The sequence below is a fragment of the Eublepharis macularius genome, chromosome 1 (assembly GCF_028583425.1).
Source record: "Eublepharis macularius isolate TG4126 chromosome 1, MPM_Emac_v1.0, whole genome shotgun sequence".
Lineage (NCBI taxonomy): Eukaryota > Metazoa > Chordata > Lepidosauria > Squamata > Eublepharidae > Eublepharis > Eublepharis macularius.
In genome coordinates this window covers 50,435,879-50,460,748 of record NC_072790.1, presented here as the reverse complement: position 1 = coordinate 50,460,748, position 24,870 = coordinate 50,435,879, and the positions used below count along the sequence as shown (strand labels likewise).

Below are 24,870 nucleotides of genomic sequence, written 5' to 3'. Positions count from 1 at the left end.
TATGAGGGTTAATACCCAAGGCCTGGACACAGTTTTCGATCAGCTTATTCGCTCACAGGGTTATTACATTTTCCGAGTACTTGGACGATAATATTTTGTAGTTTAGAAAGTGTATCCCACCCACCCCTTCCAGTAGTGCTTTTGCTGCATTACAGTCTGGAGTGTGATCATGCAAATGCCACGTATTCAGTGCCGTATGAACTTCCTTAGATCATTTTAAATTAAAATACAGACACAGGGAAGCTATCATGTCTATCCCGCTTTCAATCATCTTTGCTTTGTAGGGTGCAACTCTAAATCTTTTTAAAAGTGGCAAAGCTCAACAAGGCCATACTCTGCCACTGCATAAACCTTAGCACATGTAAAAGTTGGAACGAGAATACAGATATTGTAGTAATTGTAGTACAGATATTGTATCCAGTCCCCATGCTTGGACATGAATTTAAACTTCGTAGTAAATCCAGAGATTGCAACTGTGGACACACAAGCAGGTATTTTTGCAAACCTGAAATAAGCCTCCAGCAGAAAAATATGATATAACAATAATAAAATGGGTGGGGGGTTAAAGCCCCCCCCCCAATGATACAAGGAGGGCTTGCATCTTTCAGAAACAGATGTCTTCAGTTGCTCTTGCCAGGCACCCACAACAGTGATCAAGCCATGGTTTCTGTTAGGAAATGGCAGGGAAAGGAGGAGGGGCCCTTTGTAGGCCGTGTTGGCCTTTGAGGGAGGACTCGTTGGGACCAGGCCCAGCAGCAGCCACTGGCTGACTTGCTACCATGTGACTGGCATGATTCATCTAGGCCCGGCTGCTTGCGACTGTTCCACAGCAGCCACCTCATGAAAGCCAGTGTGGTGCCATAGTTAGAACTTCAGATTAGGTTCTGAGAGACCCCGTTAGGAATCACCAGTCTGCTGTGGAAGCGTTCAAGGTAACTTTGGGCCAGTCACATACTCTCAGCCTAACCTATTTCACAGGGTTATTGTGAGGATAAAATGGAGGAGAGGGGAATGGTGTCAACTCCTTTCGGTTCCTATTGTGGAGAAAACCAGGGTATAAGTGAAATAAATATATAATAAGTGTAGTTGAAGGTGGGGTGGCAGATAAAAGGTAGGTTGGTGGGTGGGTGGGAAAGGGAGAAGGAAGAACAGAAAATGAGGATATGGGGCGCTGCCAGGAAGAGACAAAGAGGAAATAGTGTTGGGAAGGGGTACAGGGGAAGGTGAGGTGCCCCTATAAGTCCTTGCAACTAGGCCCATCCCGGTGGCTGCCATCACACAGCTTGGCCAGAGTTTCCTCGAGAAGAGGCAGCCAAAGGGAAGGAAGGAGGGAAAGCTGAAGACAGGGGCAGATAAAGGTAGCTTGGCTGGTAGGTAAGAAGGAGCGAAGGAAGTAGAAAAAGGGGAGAGGTACTGGGGGCTTTCAGGGAAGGAAAAGAGGAAATAGTGCGAGAAGGGAAATTAGATGCCTCCTCAGGTCCTTGCAGGTCCCCCACTTGTAGCGTATTGTTTGCCAAAATTATTAACATTTAATAAATATATCACTGAAAGTACATTTTTAGGGGTTGAAGCCAGCGATCTATCACTGCAAGGCACTGATGATCACAATTGTTTTCCTGTGTTCCACTCCTCACCAGCCACGCTTTCTGACCCCTGGAAATTTTCTTACCAGAGACCTGGGACTTCTGTGGGCTAATATCTATGGGGGTTGGGAAGCTGCATTGAGGAAGGAGATGAGACGGCCCTTGTTGCCCTTTCCTTTTATCATCTCTGCTGATAAAATAGTGATTTTGCCCCTCCCCCCTCCCCAGTGCAGATTCCTGGCTGTTCGTTCATGCAGGTCCCACTACTCCAAGAATAAACTTTCCTAAATTTGGAAAGGAATGCTGGTGGAGTGAAAGACAGGGTCTGTAGACTATTCTACTGGGTACTGTCTCTGGATGTAGATGTGCTTCTCCTGGGTAGTTTCCATGTCATGAGAGATGTAATATTTAATGACTTACCTTGTTTCAGCAATGTTTCATCTTTCTCATTTATGTCTGTTTCAAATTTCTGCAGCTCATACCCTATTGTATTTGTTCATTGAATATCCTGCTAGCATTTGATCTCAGAGAGAAAGGCAGAGTATAAGTAAATAAATAAATAAAATACATTATCTGCCCTCCTTGTCTACAGTAGGCATAGGATGTATTGTTACCTATTACCTAATGCTGTACATTTTCTTTCATAAACACTTTCCTGCTACGCATTCTGAGTGGGAAAAACCTTGTCTTCAGAAGCATTTCACCCAGTCCAAAAGAGAAAATATTTTAGCACACAGTTTTATATTAGTTTGTCCCCCCCTTTTCCCCTTCTTTTCTGTACCCCCCTTTTTGCTTTAATAAAAAATATTTTTTAAAAAAGAGGGAGAGAAAATATTTCATAGAAGTTTTTCTCTCAGTGCTCCCCCCAGTTTCCCCATAAAAGTCCCCAGGTAATGAAATTGTTCTTTCCACCTGCCTTTAAACTTTCTGTGGACAACAGTCGCAAGACACTGGACCTCATGGGACTCTCCCCTGCACAGACTCTGCATGGGTGTTGATCATGACTGACAGTTCCATCCAAAGCAGAATTATACCCTTCTAAGCCCATTGACTTAAGTGGACTTTGAGGGATGTAGCTCTGTTGAGGATTGTACTGCTAGTTCTCTTTCTTTCCTTTAGCCCATAAAATACAGAGGGCCCGTACTTCCCCTCTCCATCGCAAAGAAAGGGAAAGGCACGGTCTCTGCTGGAAATATCTGTAGCAAAGGGGATAAATGATATAGAAGAAAAATGATTAAATATTACATTGCCAGGGAATAAATTGAGTAAGGAGGAAATTTCTTTAAGGAGAAAGATGGAGAAACTAGAATAATCAGAAGACAATTTTTATAAAAGTTCTCATCCATGTTTTTTTCTTTTTGCCGTCCTTAGTTTGCCCTCACTTTCCTCTGTCTCTCTTTTTAGACTGTGATCTTGTCAGGACAGGGTCTCATTCTTCTGATATTTACCTGACCTGAACTTTGGGATTAAGATGGGCTTTCTAGACATGCCTGTATGTTCATGGTATTTAAAAATATGATGACTCTTGACATCTAGACATTGACCAGCTGTGATGATGGGGAGAGCTATGAAATTCCTTACCTGAAGCTGCATTAAGTTGGCTTGACTGTCTCTGTGCATGCCATGTTGTGATGATAATGGATCTTTGACATTGCCAAAAAGGAGAATATTCCTTTTATGTGTAATATAACATAATGCCCTAAAGCAATATGGGTTAGACTGGCCTTGAGTACAGGAACTGCCTGACTTGGACTAAGGAGGGGTAAGGAGTAGGCAAAGATTTATATTCATGGTCCTACCTTTTTATGTTTCTAGCTTATTTATATCAAAACTTATTTTATAAGGTGAACTGTAGGTCAGATCCTAAGAAACACAAGTGAGAGCTCCACTCATGGAACGCCTCCCTTTGTTTTCTGAAACTTGCTCATGGCCACCCAAAAAACTGCTCCTGATGGTTAGATAAGGGAACTCCAGAAGCAGAGTGGGGGGGGGGGGAGTGTTTTCTCAAGAGGGCAACTTGCTAAAATCTCACCTGCTCTTGCATAAACCCAAGTGCCTCGAAGGGCACCTTTGAGTCGAATCCAATGTATTTACTTCATGTGATATTTCTATCACACGACTTTATTAAATGGAAATAATAACTGCATTTGCACACGTTTTTTATCTTTCATTTTTCACTTTTTTAACAACCCCCCCCCCCCCATGAGCTGTAGGTTTGTCGTGATTAAAATACTCAGACATAGTGTTTGTATAGACAACATTCTTAGTAACTGGAAAAAATTAAACTCTGAGCATAGGATACTCCCCAGCATATATTTTAGCTTGGCAAACTTGAATGAATGATATGTTCTGTTCCTATCAGGATGAAGTTCTTTGTAATTTATGGACAAATTACCTTCAGAAGAGCGAGCTGGCGTATTGTGACAAACCCTCCAAGGATGCTAGGCATGATGGATTACCTGTAAGTGTGGCATTCAGGACAGCTGTCTTTTCCTCATTGATAGTATCCAGTGTCATTTATATGAATGTATGCATCTAACTTCAAATTGCAAAACCTCCTCACGGTTGTGCTTAGCATGAGGGGCGGTTAAAACTCATGTTGCCTGAAAGCACAGTGGCCTCCATAGCGACAGGAAAAGCTGAGGTTATGTGCCACTCCATTACCAAGAGACAGGCCAGAAGCCCTATTCTACCTGGGTGGGAAGTCCTGGACACTGTGCAGTTTGAACAGGTGTAGTACCTGGATAAATGTTGGGTTTAAATAAGACGTTCACTTGTATGTGCATTGAATGTAACATGAGAATTAATAAATGTAAAAAGAAAACGAGTGTACACTGTATACAGATTGTACATGCGTGCGTTCACTGTAACTTGTGAACAGGGCTCCTGAAATGAGAGAGCAGTTTCCCTCAGCCCCAACTCTCGGAAGCTTACCCTCTGAAAATCTTGTTGGTTTCTAAGGTGCCACTGGACTCAAATCCTGCTGTTCTACTGCAGACCAACACTGCTACCCACCTGAAATGAAACAGGAGCCATGCTTTGTATAAGGCCATCTTTCTTGCATTGTTTTAATCTCTCCTATTGTTGTCGGTTCTTTACAGCCGTAGGCCGCCTTAAAGATTGATTGATTGAAAGGCAGGGCATACATCTTCCAAATAAATAGGAGAGGCTTCCTTCAGTATGACTCAGCATTGGCTTGGCATTTATAAGCTTCCTTGGTAAACACTTGGAGACCTTTTCTGAGATTTTTTTCAGCCAGCTTGTGGTGGCGTTGGATGCGTACTGATGGTGCTGTACTGCATAAGTCATATTTCTCTTTGCAATCCGTTGTCCCAGTTCCACCCTATGTTGCTGACTTTGGAAGATCACTTGGAAAATAAAACTATGCTCCACTCCAACCTCCAGAACAAAAACACATATCTGGGAACAGAGGAATTTAGATGGAGCATAGCAACCAATTAAAACATTTGAAAGAAACGATCAAAGGAACTGAGCCAAATAGCCAAGTTATTCATTAAATAACAAGCTGCTTGGTAAAGTGGTCGGATTATACAGTAGTCAGCTAGATCTTAGGGAAGAGAGACATCATTAGAGAGACAGTGTGGTGTAGCAGTTAGTGTTGGACTCTATGGGAGACCCAGGTTTGCATCTCAGTTCTGCCATGGAAGCTCACTGGGTGTCTTTGGGCCCGTCACTCTTTCACAGTCTAACCTGCTTCCTGGGATGGCTGTTGTAAGCACAAAATGAAGGCGGGAATGATGCTGTAAGCTATTTTCGGTCTCCATTGGGGAGAAACGCGGGTATAAATATTCTAATTAATTCATTAATTAAAGCGTTTTCTGCAGATTCTTCAAGGCAGCTGGCTTTGAGCATCTTGTCTGTCTGCTGGCACGAATCGTATTTAACATTCTTACCAGGTAGTTAACAGGCTTTGATTGCATCACTACTCATCATGAATCCCTAAGAAGATATTTATGCTCAGGCTTCTATGCTTGCTGTGGCTTCTCCCCCACGCATCTGAGATTTCCTAGTTTTCTTTTGATTTAGCTCAGAATCTGGCAGGTGTAACAAACAGGTAGTTGTATCTTTACCAATAACTAAGATGCTAAACTAGGATCACACCATGACTGAGAATCCTAGTTAGTGGATTCAGGCAACCATATTCGGACTTCACAGCAGATTTTGGTTAAATTAAAGATTTTATTAAGCAAGAAGTATCCCATTGTGGTTCTGTATGTAAGAGGAAGAAGGGAAAGGAGCATACAAGCCCAGTCATTAGAGGTTGGTTCTTTTCACAAACCGTTTGTGGTTTGGTTTTCGCCATGTTGGTCTGCAGTAGTACAGCAAGATTCAAGTCCAGTAGCACCTTGAAGACTAACAAGATTTTCAGGGTAAAAGCTTTCAAGTGTCAAAACTCTTTTAATCAGATACCAATGAAAGGAGTTTTGACTCTTGGAAACTTATACCTTGAAAATCTAGTTCGTCATCAAGGTGCTGCTGGATTCTAATCCATTTATGGTTTGTTGTTAATGCTTGAATGCAGCCAAAGAGAACAAATCTTTAAAAAGTTACTTTTATGGATTCAAGCTGTGTTGGTAGTCTTATACTGTTGTTAAATGTATTTTAAAAGCTGTCATCTGACACTGATAATGAAGTGAACACGGATCTAGATATTATTAGACTTCTTGGCTTGTCTTCGTCTGCAAGTGATACAGATGTAGCATCAGAGTCTAGCATTGGAGAGACTTCTTCTCTTGGAAAAAGATCGGGTAAGAGTAAATAGATCTTGGATAGTTACTTTTGTATGTAGTTATTTATAGAAATGCGCTGTTCCCTAGCTGCTCTAGGGGATTGACATTGCAATCCTAAGAATACTTTGCTGGGAGTAAGTCCCATTGAATAGACCTGAGTAGGGCTCTGAGTAGACCTACTTAGGACTCTTCTAAGCCTGTTGACTTCAGTGAACGTAGAATGGTGTAACTCTATTTAGGATTGCTTTGTAACAGTATTGCTCCAGTCTATTCCCAGTAAAATCAGTAGGCTTAGACTGAAGTAACTCTGTGTAGGCTTTGACTGTAAAAGTCATATCTGGATGACAGTGTACTATATAACAATGTAGAAAATGTTGACGTGAAAATTCTTAAAATATTATTGTATTGTATTGTTTGCAACATATCCTTGTGTGCAAATAAGGAAGTCACATGTATCCTTGGGGAAATTGTAACCAGTGTGGTCAAACGGCCATGAAATGCAGGAAATACAGGTTGAGATGTAAATATGTCAAACTTAAATGTGATCAAGGAAAGTGTAAAGACCATTCACAACGGCAATCTCTTTATGTTTGCTAAGCTAGTTAACACCTGCAATAGAAGAATCCCATTCCTAAGTCCACGTTAAACTTTTTTTGAGAGGGTATCAAAATTCTGAATGCCAATTCAGCAGTTTCACATTTGAACCCCTTTTTGAAATTGTTTTGCCAGAGAATGGTGACTTTTAGATCCAAACAGAGACTGAAATATTCCCCTACTGGTTTCTGAACATTGCTGCCTTTAATATGCTACTTGATTTGTCATATTTGTGTCTACATGTTCATTTGTGTAGAGATTGTGCTGTTTGTCCTTTGCAGAGATCATCAGATATTACACTGGAGGATGGGCAAGGATAAGTCTAAGACAGTAGGTCCTAAGATAGTAAGGTCCTTTAATAGTATTGCCCAAGTGAATATAGGGGACGGAGTTGGCATCTGGGTTGATGTTGGTGTTACGGAGCCCATTGTTGTTTGTAAGAAACTTTTTTAGTGGTGGGGGCCCTATATAAACAAGAAAAGTCCTTGTAAGCCCCATGAGAGAGGAAGATGTCCTGGATGGACTGTGCATCTTGGATGGTTCATTGGGCTAATTTGAGCTGGGAATTGTAGCTGACTGCTATTAGTGTTATGTTGTTAACAGTTTTGTAGTCGGCTGTTTCTTGGTTCTGGTCTGCTCCCTCAGTCCATTTATACGTCTTTAGGTGGCTATTTCCATCTCAAGAATGCCTGTTGTAAATCTTCCAGATAGGCATCTGGAATGGAACAAATGTCACTGTAATGCATTGTTACAACACTGGCTGTAGACTACTAATTGTTTGGTATGCTCCAGGTCAAGCATTTAAGACATGTGTAGCAGTTGGTCAGTTTTCATTACAGAGTGGTGCTTATGTTTGTGATGTAGTTGAACGGTGATGTCCTGAAAATAGACTAGTTATGTGGACTGGTCCAGGTTCAGGTTGATGCTGGGATGAAAGTTATTGAAGTCCTGATGGAATCTCTTGAGCGGTTCCTTCTTATCAGTCCAACTGTTGAGAATGTTGGACCGGAATCTTGGGTACCGGAGAGATGTTTGTGGTGGGTAGAAACTGCTGTTCCAAGTCAGCCATGAATACATTTGTATATTGTGGGACCATAAGGGAGCCCCATGGCGCAGAGTAGTAAGCTGCAGTACTGCAGTCCAAGCTCTACTCACGAGTCGACCTGAGTTCGATCCTGGTGGAAGCTGTGTTCAGATAGCCGGCTCAAGATTGACTCAGCCTTCCATCCTTCCGAGGCGGTAAAATGAGTACCCAGTTTCCTGGGGGTAAAGTGTAGATGACTGGGGAAGGCAATGGCGACCCCCCCCCCGGTAACAAAACTCTGCCAAGAAAACGTCGTGATGCAACATTCCCCCATGGGTCAGTAATGACTCTGTGCTTGCACAGGGGACTACCTTTACCTAAGAGTACCATAACTGTGTCATTAATATGAAATACAAGTCACCATTGCCCACCAAAAAAACTACTGAAACTACTGAATAAAAATTAGTTGTTTGACACCATGTTCTGAGGGTTAGGAAGAACGTGGAATTTCTCATATTCTACAAGTGTTAACTGATTTAGCAAAATCTGGGATTCCTCAGTCATTGCAGGTGTTCATTCGCTAGCTTAGCAAAACTAGGAGGATTGCTAATTACTGCTGTTGTAAATAGCGCATGTACTTTTCTTGATTAAATGTAACGTAATTACATCTCACTTTGTATTCCCTGCATTTTATGGCTCTTTGACCCTGCTGATTCACATCATTCCTAATATGGAATTATTCCTAATATGCTATCTTAAACACATTATTTATTTAAAACACCTATTAGTTGCCTTTCTACCTTGTAGGAACTCAAGATGGCTTATAATATAAATAAAATGACAATAATAAGGGAACAAAACCAAAAGTTAAAAACACAGTTTAGGACTGCCAGTGAACACAAACTACAACTTAATTAAAAGCAGTCCTAAATAGAAACATCTTTTTGCTACTCCTAGAATCAGTTTAAGAGATTGAATGCTTTATAACGCTCAGATGAGTTAGTTTTGTGGTTGATATGGGGGAAATCATCTGCTGGGAAGAGTAAAGTTTATCAGGGCATTTTATGGTACATGATTTCATCTGGAGACATGGATTACTAGATTTTATATAGTAGGACCTGAAAACTAGTATCATTTTTTTTTCTAAAAAGGCTGACAGTTTACATTATTTAAAGGCTTTGGTCAGTAGGACTGACAAATACTAGTTGATAAGTTTCGATGTGTGAAAACTGTTGTTGTAATGAAATTTTTTGCAGAATGTTTGACCCAATATATGATCTCCCTTAGTTATGCATTTTGAATGCATCATTTTAAGAGCCCTGCTCTAAAATTGGTTTTGAGCCGGGCAATCTACAAACCTCAAGAGTGTGTGTGTGTGTGTGTGTGTGTGTGTGTGTGTGTTTTGCAGAATTACTAATAGTCAATGAATGGGACTGAATAAACACCTGTTCTGTAACATGTAGACATTATGTGATTTGGAGGTTTTTTAGAGATTTGAGGTACTGCCAGTCAGATTACTGTTCTCCAAGCTAGAGGACTGAACCTCTGCATTTGTTACAGTATACAAACATTGTTTGGGAAGCCTATTAAATATGTAGGTTGTTATGACATGTCTTAAATTGTATGTTGTGTTGGGGTTTAGTGCTGACTGTCTAATATGCCCTACATAATCTAGAACAAATAAAATGAAAGCTGCTATGTTAACGTGGTGGCTACAAATAGAACACAAGGATTATTGTAAATTGGGCAGAATGTGGAGTTAGCAATAGAGTTTCAGTCACAAGTGCTTGTGAGACCTAGCCTATACATGAAAAAAGCCAAACTGATGATTGAAAGGATTACTTGAGGTTCATATATTTTGTTCAGTGACTCACATATACACAATAGCAATTCAGAGCCACTCTTGTGTTTCCTTCTGCGCTTTTAGAAGTCATGCACTAGAAACTATTTTCACAGCAACTGTTATCAGGTGCTTTGTTGAGAGACAGTAAAGTCACAGGAGTAATGCATTTTGCTGGGGTATTTCACTTTTGTAGTTTAAGATTTTGAAACTGAGTAATTATGATTTTAATGTATGTTGTAAACTGCACTGATGGAAAGGTAGCATAAAATATTTTTAGCAAATGACAGAAATAGTGTGTGATGGAACTCCTAGTATTAATATTTTATTGTGTTATATGAAACTTAACTCATCAAATCAATATGTACATATCCATTAAATCAAAGTCTTTCTATAGGTAGTACGAATAGCACATAGTGTTACATCACAAAATGGCAACTCTCAGGATTTTGTTTTCCCAGTTGGGTAACGTGTACAGTGCAACCCTAAGCAGAGTCTATGCCCATTGATTTGGGGTCCATAGGATTGCACTGTTAGGCCATTGATTGCATGTCGTTTTTGTAAACAGGCCAGTTATGACCTCTTTTGTGCTTCACTTTTCTGCTGTTATAATTTCTTGGTTTTGCTGTTAAGATCCTCAAAAGGGGTTAGAGATAAACGATAAATGCCACCTGTGTATATATACTCATGGCTCTCCCCTTCCCCTGCAGTTCTTATTGCCGTTATATTTTAAAACTGGCTTTGCAGCCATAATGGTTATATGTTTTATGCTTTTGTCCCAGAAGCTGTGTTCTAGAAGCTGATAGGAGTTCTTAGGCTATACAGAAACGTGTTGGGAATGTATCTGTGACTAGCATTAACAGCATCGGTTGAGTCTGTAAGGAGTGAAAGTGATGACTGACAGTGCCTGTTTTTGTCCTTTGGCTGCAGAAGAGAGTATTTATTGCCTTTTCTTCTACCTTTCTTAAAGCTTAACATTTTTGCTTCACAAATTAAACTTCTTCCAGGTTATTTCCTGTGTCTTTGTTGAGTGATCATTTGGACTGTTCCCTCCTCCTTTCCATTCTCTAATATATTTATTATGCATAGTTCCTAGCTTGGTTTTGATATAAGTTATTTTTATCCAGGAATAAGCTTAACTTGTATAGAATGGCTGGTTTTTAAGCAATACTATTTAAGTACCTCATAGTTGTTTTCATCTTTTAAAGATTACGTCAGTTTTCTTACTATTCTCCTAGCTAGGGTGAGAAATGATATCTTTTGTATAGAGATATAATCTACTGATATGCTCACACACTTTTTTTTTTTTGGAGCAAGCTGTAATTGTGGCTTTGGCAGCTTTCTTCATTCTTTCATCTTCAATTTCTTGTTCGCCTAATGGAGATAACACCTTTAGTGGAGTAAGGTGAAGTTAATGTGATTTGAAACAAACCCCCTGGTACCAAACGCTTGGGATTGGATTTGACACTTGCAGAAGTGGAAGGAATTTCTACAGTGGTATCTTTGTGGCTTCTGCCTTTCCTCAGTAGCCCCCTCTGTGCTTCAAACATCTCCTGTTGAGGGATAGGAGACCCCGTGAGCAAAGTGTCGTGTGGCACTGGGGGCTGCTGTGAAAAGGGAGAACTGAGCAAACCCATCTGCCCTCGGTCTTGAGTCAGTGCAGGGGGCACTCTGCAAGAGCAGGGGGAGGACGTTTGGCTGATTTCCCCCTGTTCACTGTTCCCCCAGGATAACTGGGTGGCAGAAGGGGGGAGGCTGCTTGGGAAGCAGGAAGGCAGGGAAGATCTCATTCCTTGAGGTCCTTCTGCTTGTGCAGCCTTAGGATCTCAGCCGTTTCATTGTCCGTTTAGGCAAGTCTTCGGAGACTGAAGAGAATTCAAGTTCTGGCCTGTAGTGCTTGGTTTAACGTTGTCATTTCAGCATTATTTGCTTCTGTTCTCTGCAGCAGGGTAACTGTTGCTAGGATTAGTTGGCGGCCACTGTACAACATTATCAGTTACTGGTTTCTTTTTATTTATAAATTCAGTGTGGACTGACAGTTTCTTACCATTGTCCCACAGACACATCTGACTGGTCTGGGTCAGTGGACGGGGGCTCGTATTTACGGAACAGGAAAGGGCATTTGACGTTGTCGATGCCAGTGACCCTGGCTTTCTGCTATTTGGCATTGCTGTGGTTGAGGGAATCGATTACATTGTCAGATCTCTTAAGGTAAGAACAATGTCCGGCGAAGCACTTTTAAAACTACCTTAACTTCTGCATTTAATAACAGCTTTTTGGGTTTGACTGAACAAAACGTAATTGGCTGCACAGTTAAAAAAAAACACATTAAGGTTTGCCACACTCTTTTAGGTCACTTGTGGGTAAATAAATCGAAATGGTGTACCTTTAGAGACTTCCTGTGCACGGTGACTGTAATAATTTACTTAGATTTGAACCACCCTGTTTGTTTAAACCTTCTGTTAAACCTTTGCCTTTGGACCTTTAGTCCAGCTCCTTCTTACTTTAATTTAAATCTATACCTCAGGAGGGCTCTAGTCACAATCAACGCTCCTTATATTTCCACTCACTCAGAGCTTCAGGAGTTCTGTAGATAAGCCAGGCTTATAGCTCAAGAATACCTTCTTTTTATTCCTTTATTAGTTGTGTGACCTATATATTGCTGCCTTCCTGACTCCTTCAAAAGGTTTTCTCTGCCACCAAAAGCTTTTGCTTTAGACCTCCTCAGTTTAACTGGTAATATAGGAAGGCTTGTCTATCGTTGTGTCTCCTATGCAGTCCGACACGGGAACTGCACATGTGCAGCCCAGTCGGAGATGTTTCAAAGCTCCTAGAGGTGTGAGGTGCTTGCCGAGCCTTTTTGCATTCTTTTCTCCCAGGTGTGGCTGTAAAAAGTGGAGCAAGCAGCTCCCTCCCTTAGTTCTTCTTTTGCTGCTGCGGAAGAAAGATGTGTCTTCTCTCTGCTCCGTGGTTTCAACCACCACCACAGATGCAAGGTTGGGCCTTCAATGCCATGGTATTGAAGGCCCTATTCAAGAAGTGTTCACATTGCAGGACAAAGACGACCCAGTTGGATGGGCACAACGAATGCCTTCTTTGTCTGGGCAAGAGCCATGACACCTTGCAGTGTGCAGTCTGTAAACAGTTTCCCCCAAAGCACACCATGAAATGGCATCATGACTTAAAGCAGCTCTTTGTGGGTCAGCCCTGAAGGGCTCTACCTACTCCAATCTTAATGCTGCAGATAATGGACTGCAGCACCTCCAGCACGCTTGGGGCCTAGCACCGCCCAGAAGTACTAGTCAGTTCAAGCCATGCCTTCATTGGTTCCACCCTGGTGCCAGTCAGAGCTGCCTACAAAAAAGGCTAAGCTCAAGCATGCTGATAAAACATTGACATCTAAGTCGCAAAAGAGGAAAAACCTTCTTCAGTTCAGAATGCTTTGGTTGCATTGAGTCCACCCAGTGTTCTGAGAACTCTGTCTCCAATCCCCAGAAGACGTTCCGCTTTGGTTCCATCTCCTTCAGAGGGTGAGATTCCAGAAGTCATGGAACTGTCTACAGCCATTTCTCTGTTGCCACCATCACCAATACAGCCTGGAGATAGACAGAAAGGTTTCTCAGTTCCATCTGAGAATGACAATCACTTGGAACTGGCTCCTCACCATAGACACCATAGCTCCCATTAGTCTCCATTACTATGCTTATGTGTTTGAAGGTTCACTGGGCATGTACCCACTCCCTCATTACTTCTTCCGTTACAAAGACCCTTATGGTTTCAGTTCGCTTGGAACCAAGAGGCAAAACTAAACCGTTGTCGGTTCCGGTCATGGTTCCAGAATACAACACTGTCCCCGAACCAATGTTCAACCACACTACTCAGTCTGATGGTGACTTTGATGTTGGATCTGATTTTGCATCAGAACCATCTCCACCTGAATTCCTTACTGAGGATTCTGCTGTGTCCTCAGTGAGGATCTCTATTTGTACACCGAGCAGTTAGACTAAATGGCAAGATCTCTAGACATTGAGGTGACCTGCTCTGCTCTGAGCTCTTTGGATCTGGTCTTTAAGGCCCTGCATTCAGAAGCAGCTGGACCAATGGCGTTTCCAATAATGCAAGGTTTGCTTAACCTGATCAAAGATGTGTGGTCCAGACTGACCTCAACTCCAGTAGCATCAAAGAAGATGGACAATATGTATAAAACCAAACAAGAAGAATTGGGTTTCCTGTTTATTCACCTTCCTGCCAATTCTGTTGTTACTGAGACTCTCCAAGGCAAAGGCCTCCAAAAAAGCATGGGCCGTTCGGCTCCAATCGACAAGGAAGGCAGGAAACTAGACATACTGGGTGAAAAGGTTTATGCTTCTGCAGCCTTAAGCTTTAGAATTGGTAATTATAAGGCCATTATGGCCCGATGCCAGCTTTCCTTATGGGAAAAGATAGGCCCATATTTAAGCCTAATCCTGGATGAAAAGCAGAGGCTTGCTAAAATTTTGCAAGGAGGAGCTCTAAGGCTCTCCAAACAACAAATTAATATCATCAGACATATTGGAGACTGTTCTTCGAGAGCTGTGGCCTCTGCAATTGTAATACATAGGCATGCGTGGCTCAGAACTTGTAACTGATCTGCAAGGAGACCGCCCAGCCTAGCTGCCTTATTTTCTATTGAAGCCCCTCCAAGTTGAGCTGTGACATTATCTCATGGTGTAGAGAGGACAGGGAGTAAATGCATCTAGATCAAAATGAATATTTCTGAAAAGCTCTGCCCCCTTTCCCATACCTTGTCCAAATTACATGGTACAATAATGTAATAGTTTGTACCTAGTGCACTTTGGGCAGGGTGCTGATCTCCAGCCTGTAGACTTTTATATTTGCCTTTTTCCCCTCAGGAAATGTAATGCTTGAGAAGAACTAGAGATTTCACAGCGCACAAACTAAGCAGAATTAGACCTTTCTTAAGGGCATTGACTTCAGTGCACATAGATGGGTATATTGTCAAAGGCTTTCATGGCCGGAGAACTATGGTTGTTGTGGATTTTCCGGGCTGTATGTAGCCAAGACCACGGCTATATAGCCCGGAAAATCCACAACAACCATAGATGGGTATAACTCTGCTTAGAATAGGCACTGTCTGTCAGTCGCTTATTTTGTTATTTTAGTTTTGTAATTGTAAGACTTGCCATGTATACTCAATTAAGTCACTATGTACATACTGATTTTAGTTTTACTTTTTCAACTTAGGCTGGTAATGGATGGTCACATTCCTTATTTGAATGCCTATAAAGATTTCCCAGAGGAGATGAAGGTGTATGGGACTGACTTCAAGATCTTCCATGCAGAGGTGATTTTTACTCATTTAACTTATATGCAAGTGTTTCTCTGTTATATGCATGTATAGTTTCTCTGGGTATTCTTGATAGATTTTGCCATTTTTTTGCTGCAGTGGTGGTCACTTGGCAGCCTCAGGGCCCCCCCCCAGTACTTACATTAGAATTTTAAATATTTACTTAAATGATATTGCTTTAACTACCCGCTGGCTACAAGAAACATCACTCTGAAACAACTCTTTCCTTATTCCCTTTTACATTTAATTACCACCGACAAAAATTGGTTTGGTACAATCATTTTTTGTCATTGTGTTTTCTAAGAACAGCTCTCAAATGAAGAGAATAGGGTCCTGTTTCTGCTGGAAAAAACCAGAGAGATGGGGTATTAGTCTGTGCATGCGAGACAGGGCTTTGGTTGGAAAAGGGCAGTTCCACCAGCGTTTTTCATGCATTTCTTGCTGCCTTCTCAGAGTACAGCATTTTTTGCAACCAGTGGTGTATATAAGACTATATATGATGTGTATGCATACTTACCCTTTCCTAGGATTTTAAATTGGGAGTCTTAGGTACTATTTATTTAGGATTTGTATTGAGTATATTTATTACACTTATTAAGCACTTTGGGCACTGTGCACTTGAAAGTTAAAAAAGAAGCTATAAAACTAAACAAAATAATATTTAATAGGGCAGTTTGTTTTTTTCCCTTGAGGGGCTTTTGCCTTCTTTCTCACATGGTTCAGTCCCAAAGGAGCCCTTTAATTTCCTCAGCCTTCCCAGAGTAAGCAGCAGTTCTCAAACTGTAGCAACCCAGGGACCCCTCTAATAATTTAAATTTTTTGCAGAGTATCAGGACTTCCCCTCTTCCCTCACTAGCACCTGCTGTTGCCAGACAGCCCCCTTTCAAAGTATGCAACTACCTATGCATGACCCAAGAAGGCCTCTATACTCTAGTGTTCTCAGAACAACACAGTGAGAATTGTATCAGCTACAGTTTAATGACAAGTTTAACTAAAATATTTTTACAGTCTGCTCATAGCCTACAAGTTCTGGTCTCAGGTGGTAGCTGATTCCATAGGACCAAAACTCATCAGACCCTCATCCGAGACCTGATCAATCTCACTGCTTGATTGGAAGGAACTTTGCACTGGAGACAGCCAGAAGCTTCCTTATTGGTCGACAGCCTCTAGCCAGGGATGAGAAGTAGATTTTGAAGAAATTTCAGAGCTGCTCATGGTAATAGAAAAAGACCAGCTTCATGCGCAACCTGAAATTGCAGTATGCAACTGAAAACTGCCATTAACTATTAATATCTACAGATACAGAATGGCGCATCTCTTTCTCTGCGGTGAAATAGTTTGAACTGGAAAATGATGAAAACTAGTTATATCCATTCTATACGTGAAATAACTGTAATTGTAATATTATAATCGCCTTGGTGCCACTCAGTCAATTAGAGTTCTTAGGGCTGAGCTGTTGGATCCTGGCAACTAATTTGTGTGCTTTCTGGCTCATGCTGTGAGATGTTCTGAAGGTTGGGTGTGGGTGGTTCTGTAAACAGGTCCCCCCCCCCAAGAATTACTTAACCCGGGACAATACTGGTATAAAAAGGGAAATGTTGGTGCACCCTGAGCTATAGTAATTAGCAGTGTGCACACACACAAAAGCGTATACAACTTGGACAACAGTGGATCTCTCATACTATAGTACTTTCAGTTTTCTGATTTTAGCTTTTGAAAGCCATGGTCACACTTGTCTTCAGTACACTGAGAGAGCCCAGTTTGTTGGAATGGGAGCAGAGCTCTTAGGTTAGGATCTTGAAACAAAACATCCAAAGCTTTCTTATTTGGAGAGGCGTGCACCTCAGAACAATATGCAACAGAGGCAAAAAGGAAAAATTCCTGGCTGTAATGACTTCATCCCTATCTGGGCAACAACCTCTTTTGCATTTTTTCCTTTTGGTGAAAAATCGGTTTTTCTTTAAAAATAATTAACAACAACAACAACAACATTCAATTTATATACCGCCCTTCAGGACAACTTAATAATGCCCACTCAGAGCGGTTTACAAAGTATGTCATTATTATCCCCACAACAAAACACCCTGTGAGGTGGGTGTGGCTGAGAGAGCTATGACTGACCCAGGGTCACCCAGCAAGCTTCAAGTGGAGGAGTGGGGAATCAAACCCGGCTCTCCAGATTAGAGTCCCACGCTCTTAATCACTACACCAGACTGGCTCTTATCTGTGATCTTTTGTACTGATGGGTGTAGGGGGGAGAGGACAGCCATGACATATCGTTGCAAAATGGCATATATGCAAAGTATTTATGATCTGATTCTTGGCATATTTCTGTGTTTTAAAAAATGAATTTGTCCGTATGTTCCAAATGCTGATTGCAATATGAAAGCAAATTGTGATAGAACAAAGGCATGCTTCCTAATACTAGAAGTTGGTGGCACACAGTGAAATTTATGGGCAATAGATTCAAGACAGACAGGGAGAAATATCTCTTTACATAAGGAGTATTTATTTATTTATTTATTTATTTATTTATTTATTTATTTATTTATTTATGTCATTTATTGTCCGACTTTCTCACCGAACAAAAAAAAAACCACGAACAGCCCAATCTGCTGTTCACGAACAAGCTATTCGCGAGGCCCCATTCTAAACGAACAGGTGGTCGTTGCAAGCCTCGTTCATTGCTGTTTGTCAAGCCAGACAGTCTGGCACTTGCAATCAATTCCCTTGGCAACTTAGGCAGTGATTGTCTGAACTCCTGCTGTTGCCCTGGAAACGCCAGTCTAAGCTCAATTTAGGTTGATAGGCAGGTCTTCAAGTGTGGAGCTCCAAATTTGTTACAACAAGGGAGCAAAGAGCCGGGGGGAGGGGGGGCTCCCAGCTCTGGCTTAGTTTGCAGACAGTGGAGAGGAAGAGAGTTGCTGTTGGCATTTTGATAGCGAGAGTGCATTGGAGCTTGAATTTTCTTTGTGTGTGGTGGGATAGGGATCTACACCTTCAAGTTCCAGGGCTGCTGCCAGTCTCTGGGCCAAGCTATTTTTTTATTATTGGTACCTTTCTTGCTGCCTGTTCAGGTAAGGTTTCTGGGAGTGGTGCAGTAGGGCTCTACCCCTTCAAGTTCCAGGGCTGGTGACAGGCTCTGGGGCCAAGCTATTATTTATTATTGGTACCTTTCCGGTGCCTGCTCAGGTCAGGCTTCTGGGAGTGGTGCAGTAGGGATCTTGACTTGGATGATGGCTGGAGGAGAGCCTGCTGGCCCCCACGAACAGCCAACCACGAACATGTTCATGAACTGGGCAATGTTCATGGCTGTTCGTGAGTTCCTGTTCATGGATGGCAACAAACATCATGTTCAATTTTTTTTTCTGTTCGTGCCCATCTCTACAGATAATATGCAAGGCAACGTAGCGGTGCAGTCTATGGTCCCTAACTCATTAGCGAAGCATTTGAGACCCCTCCCTATAATACTTCCCTCCAATCTGAGTAAAAAGCCTTTTTGAATAATTCGGTTTTGCATCGTTTGCGGAAAGCCAGGCGCATGGGGGCTCTCCTGACCTCCTCAGGCAGGCCATTCCATAGGGTGTGGGCCACCACAGAGAGAGCCTGTGTGCGGGCTGCTGTTGATTTCGCCCATGTGCAGGCTGGCACCTGCAAGAGACCATGTTCAGATGAGCAAGCTGCCGTGGAGGGACATAAGGAGTGAGACGATTTCATAGGTATGCTGGGCCAAGGCCATGAAGAGCTTTGTATGTAGTAACCAATACCTTGAATTGAGCATGGTAACAAATAGGTAGCCAATGGAGTGACTGTAAGATGGCATGCTCCTGCTCACTCCTGCTAACAGTCAAGCCGCAGCATTTTGTACCAATTGGAGCCTCCTAGTTAACTTAGATGGGAGACCAATGTATAGTGCATTACAATAGTCAAGTTTTGATGTTACCATAGCATGGATCCAGGTGGCCAGGTTGGCCATATAGAGGTAAGAAGCCATCTTCCAGGCTAGAGTGAGGTTGTAGTAAGGATTTTTTGCGGCTGCCTTAACTTGTTTTTCTAGTAGTAGTGCTGGATCCAGTATAACCCCTAGGCTCTTAACCTTAATTAAGTTTTGGAATGCATTGCCAGTGGGTATAGTGATGGCCAAAAACACAGATGGCTTTAAAAAGGGGTTGGACAGATTCATTCATGGAGGAGAGGAGCAGTTAATGGCCATGATGACTTAAAGGGGACCTCCATAGTCAGAGGCAGCAAACCTCTGAATACCAGAGCTAGGAAGCAGCACCAGGAGAAGACCAGGGCCTCTGTGCCCTGTTTTTGGCCCTCCATGGCAACTGGTTGGATGTGAGACTAGATGAACTACTGATCTGCCGCATCAAGGCTCTTATGTGTTTGAGCATCCTTGCCCCGAAGGAGATACTAAAAAATGCTATTCCTTGTAGTCCATTCCTCCACCATCCCAAAGTCCTATTGTCATCAGTCCCAAGTCTGATTGATTGATTGCCTTGATTAATTGGCCTCACCAGGCCAGGGCTGCTGATGTGTCCATCGTTTGTTCCTTGACTTGGTATCCCCATCACCTTCCCCACCTTCCCCTAGGCTTGTCCCAGTCCTGCTTTCCAGGCCTCAGTGTAAAGAGGGTATTCTTCAACTGCCTGCCACAGCATCAACATAAATTCAGCAGGCCTCAAAATCAGATTGGCAGGTTTACCTGTGATTCCTACCTGTATTGGATTTATGCCACAACCCAGTTTCGTGTCAATTATCACCTTGTATTGGGGACAGAAATGGTTGGGTGAGGCTAGTGTGCAGTGACTGGCCTGGATTGGAAAACAGGATGTTCTGGATTCTGGTTTTTTTAAGTCATAGTTGTCTTTTTTTCTCTTTCTAATAAGCGACATGTTGCTTTCATTTAGTCAGAAGGGTAATAATTGTTTCAAGGCTACATGAATTTAGTTGTCAGGCCTGTATTTAGATACATAAGGAAAAACTATTTGAGAGTTCATCCCCTCCACTTCCTTTTCACACCACAAATAGCTTCCTTGTCTGTCTGCTTAACATTTAGGAGCGCTTAAACATCTTCTGTCTCAGTTTTTTTTTAAAAAAAACCTTACCAGAGATAATGACATTAGCAGGTGCACATGCAGCGTTTTATTTTATCTCCTGAAACAGCTCCAGAAATGACAATAAGCAAGGGTGAGGCTCTTTAAAAAGAGCTGAGGAGGAAGTTCATTTCTGACATTTATTGTAATCAGGTCTATCATAAGAATCTGCTCTTGTGTAACAGAAACTCTGGCTTGTCCTTACCTGTCGAAGCATTGCTTAATGGAGAGAGAAAATAGGCTTGCTGAAATGTTGGTTAAATGGAAATAAAATTTCTTTTTGGGCATTGGGCTTTTTTATTTCATGTGCAGGTGATACTGGCCTCTAGGTGTCTTTGTAGTTAGAGCTTTCTGTGCTCCCCTGTGCTTATATGTCCACTTTGATATCGCACAGAACAGTTTACGTTCAGAGGTTTTGCTCTGTTCTTCCAAGAAATGCTATTCACGTTTTAGTAATAATTTGGGAGCCTCATATTACTGCAGTACATCAACAAGGTGCATAATGACACACTTGGACCGGTATTGGATGATCTGTAGGCAACTGTGTGTTTGTGCATTTGTGTAAGAGAGGGAGTGTGTGTATGTAATCCTACATGCTGCATGGAATTTGCACTCTGTGTCCTTTTGTTATCTTTCAACTCAGAGATTCTCTGTGTTCATGACACCTGCTAATCCGGGTGTAACAATGACTCCAGACTAAAACATGGCTAGGTAAGGAGTGGGGAGAGAACGGCTTTAGCCGCTAAAGTCACACAAAGCTGTTGCCTTGGATCAAAACCTTGAGAGGGTCTTTGCTTCCATAGCCAAGTGTAGACATCTTTTCCCAAGGGAGCATTAGTTCCATGGCTATTGCAAGTCTCAACTCTTTGCCGTATAGAGGATCTGGGAAGATTTCTGTTGTCAGTCTCTTATCTCCATTTTTGGGTGTTACAATCTTCATGAATTGTTTATTCCTTGGAGCAACTCAGGATGTTAAGCAGCTCTCTAACGTCGGCTGTAGGCGTTTCACCCACATATTTGTTCTTTCCTCCCATTTGTTGTCCTTTATTAATCCCAGGCACACCCCTCCATTGTTACCTTGTGCTTTGTAAAGTTTAGGATTAGAAGATGTGTGGCCACCCTTTATATCTCTGCTGTCCTTGTCTCCTCTGTCATTCTCCTTGTATATTTGAAATACTTTAATAAATAAACCTGATTAGAAAGGAAAAAAACCAAAGGTTTATGACATGCATTACACCACAAACCAGAACCAGGATGAGAAATTGCGCCAGGAAGACGCCGTCGTTCCAGGAGTTTTGCGCGATTTTGCACGGCTGGTAAGATGTGTGAAAATGGCCCAGGTAAAAATACCTCTCCTCAGATAGAATGCTTACTCCCACCATGCCTCCTCCATCAGTGGGATATGGGGAGACTTTGCCCTGTTTCCTCCTCACAGCAGCCTTCTGTTACCCCATGACTTTTTGTCTACAATTCTCCCTTGACCACAAACACATTCTGTGGGAACAGCTTATTACTAGCAGCCTAAGGTTGTAACAACTTGTTAGTCTTAGGAGAACTCACAGTGACACTTGGAGATGAAAGAATATTTTAATATATAGATGTATGAACTAGATCTGAACACATGAACTTTGAATATCTGTAGGTACCCACTCACAAATAGTACTGAGGGTGGTGAGACTGTTCATGTCAACAGTCATCTTCTCTAATAATGTACTGTTTTTGTTACTTATTTACCCTATATAAGTTCTGTTGGAGATGGCAAGTACAAGGTGGTGCAATAGTATCATTGACTGAGGTGTACACACACAGCCATTTCTTTTGTCAAATGATTATTTCCAAAAAGTTTTTGAATCGTGGTGAAAGTCTGCAGAACCTGTTTGGCTAGGGACAATAACGGCATGGAGGGAAATGTGCGCACACTTTGGACAACAGTAACTTTGTAATATCGTCTTCAGCTCTCATTAAAACACACACGCACACAAACCTGTGATAGAGCCATTATTGCCTGTGGTGTGTACATAATTTTTTTCCTTCTCTGTTACTGGTTGCGGTCAAACAAGTTTGGCAGATTTGGGTAGCAGTCCAAGAACAGTTGACCTGAAGTCATAGTGGGACAAAAGAAATGAGTGTGTGCTGCCTGGCCAATGGTAGCTCTTTCATGTCACTTTTAATCCTCTGGAAAAAAAACATTGCTTAGTCTATGGCCAATAATGCATACTTAATTCTCTTGATGATTTACCATTTTACTGTGTATCTGTTTCCATGACTCTTCAGAATAATTAACAGTGCAATCCTAGGCAGCGTTACTCCAGTTTTTAGTGGACTTACACTGAAGTAACTCTGCAGAGGGTTGCCTTGTCAAAGGTGTAAATAAGAGTTCTATCCTTTGATGTAATTTGTTCCTTTTATACAAATCTCATTTCCACAGCACCATTGACAAAACGGCTTCTACAGAAGTTTAAAATGGAAATATTACCTAATGCCTTTGAAAAGGAAGCCTTATCTTCAGAGGTGTAAAACAGCATTGACATTAGCCCCTTGCTTTGAACAGGTAGCTCCACTGCAAGGATCTCTCTGTGGAATAGATCAGTGGTCCCCAACCTTTTTAGCACCAGGGACTGGTTTTGTGGAAGACAATTTTTCCATGGACACGGAGGGGGGGGATTGTTTCGGGATGATACAATTGCACACTTAATTGCTATTATTATTATTATCATTATTATCATTATATAATGATGCAGTGGTGCGGCAGGTGGGGAAGCAGGGAAGCAAGTGAGGAAGCAGGCTGCCTCGCCGTTCACCTTCCCGCCCCTTTGCCAGGGCTGCCTTAGAGTAGACCACACTATGCCGCTGGTGCGGCCCCCTCTGGTGCGGCCCCCCTGCTGGTGCGGCCTGCTAACTGGCCACGGACTGGAACTGATCTGTGGCCTGGAGATTGCGGCCCCCTGCAATAGATGAATAGAGAGACTGGTGTGTGTGTGTGTGTGTGTTGGAGGGTACTTGCTGACAAAATCTAAGTAAGTTGTTGCTTTCAGGTTTATTGGCTTGTTTTAAAGATGGATCTTTTTCTGTTCCTGTTTATGTCCCACCTTTGCATCTTTACACTGTAATGAGGAGTGATACTCTGGATGCTTTTTTGAAAAAAACATAATGCTTCTGTGGGAGTCTATGTAATAGTAATTTTTTTAAAAAAAATTACCACAATGGCATCAATTTAATGAAAACCTTTACAAAAACTTGCCCTAAAGTGAAATTGTGTAGCCCAGTCCTATTCACATTGGCTCAGAAAGGTTGCATATAAATGTTCCAGCAAATACATGCAAGATACACTCTTTTCAGTGGGGCTTCCTTCCAAGTACTGTTGGATGGTACTGGAAACTTAATGAAACTAGAGTGTTTGTTGTCTTAATCTCCAAGTTATTATGTTTGAGAGGCTAGCAGGAGAAACCAGTTGCGTTCCAGACGCACAGCTGTGTTCAAAGCAAGGGAAGAAAAAAAAGCGAGAGGGGGGGGTTATGAACCCTTTAAGAGGACCTACTTCATGGTGTTATGAGGTCCCCCCCCCCCCCCGCTTTCCATCCTACTTCATCTAGGAAAAGAGGATGTAAACATTAGCTGGCTGAAATACAATGCAAAACAATTAAGGGATAGTTTTAAAAGGAATTTTAATCTGATATGTTGATCTACAAAAAGTCAATTGACAAGATAATGAGTCACTAGGTCACTTGTGTTTCACATACCAGTTTGGCTGTAAGTTTTGCATCAGGTAGGCATCGGCAATATTGTCAGTTCTTACATAATTGACAACCGGCTACACTGGATCAGTTGCATCACCAATCCGTTAATCTTTCTTGATCTTTCTAATACTGTGTAATATTCACACACTCTCATGTGTGATTTATCTTAGAGTGGCTCATTTGTACTTAGATTACATGTTATATGTGCATATTGGGGGAGTCTCAAAAGTATCCCTGGGAGGTAAAACTACTGGGAAATTTTCCTCATTTATATTGCAATAGCATGAGAAAGATGGGGCAGGATGCCCCGACTACACAGCATCCAAAGGCACTTTTACTGTGATCTTTCCAAAAAGATCATACCAAACATTTTGGGAAAGTTGGCGGTGACAGGGTGGGGGGAGGAGCATAGAAGCAGGATGGGGAAGGGCTGTGGTTCAGTGATAGAGCATCTGCTTGGCATGCGAAAGATCCTGAGTTCAATTCCTGGCAACTCCAGTTAAAAGAAGTAGTAGGTGATGTGAAAGACCTGTCTTTGGGACCCCAGAGACCTCCTGCCAATTGGAGCAAACAATAGGATCTGATTCAGTACGAGGCAGCTTCATGTGTTCATGTCGAAGTGCTACTGGTGAGCAGAAGGTTTGACCCTGGATTTAAGGTTTAATCTGTTCTGGGTGGGGTTGCACCACCTGCCTTGAAGGAAGAGGTCCAAAGTTTGGGGATGCTCTTGTACCCAGGCCTACTGCTAGATAAGCAGGTGGCAGCTGTGGAGTGCTTTTTTAGCATCTTTGGTTAGCCAGCTGTGGCCTTTCCTGGGCAGAAAAGATCTGGCTACTGAGGTGCATGCCTGGTTACAATGCGCTCTATGTGGGGCTGCCCTTGAGAAGTATTTGGA

The 24,870-nt window shown here is 42.1% G+C and overlaps 1 protein-coding gene across 1 annotated transcript in view; it reads left to right on the top strand.

Moving 5' to 3' along the window:
• The window catches only part of TAF1B (TATA-box binding protein associated factor, RNA polymerase I subunit B), a 60,338-nt gene that overhangs the window by 6,962 nt on the left and 28,506 nt on the right, over positions 1 to 24,870 (top strand). Inside the window, exons 5-8 of the mRNA XM_054994544.1 lie at positions 3,946 to 4,044; positions 6,214 to 6,352; positions 11,853 to 12,003; positions 15,037 to 15,136. Of these exons, the coding sequence (XP_054850519.1) occupies positions 3,946 to 4,044; positions 6,214 to 6,352; positions 11,853 to 12,003; positions 15,037 to 15,136 (489 nt within the window). The remainder of the gene's footprint in view (positions 1 to 3,945; positions 4,045 to 6,213; positions 6,353 to 11,852; positions 12,004 to 15,036; positions 15,137 to 24,870) is intronic.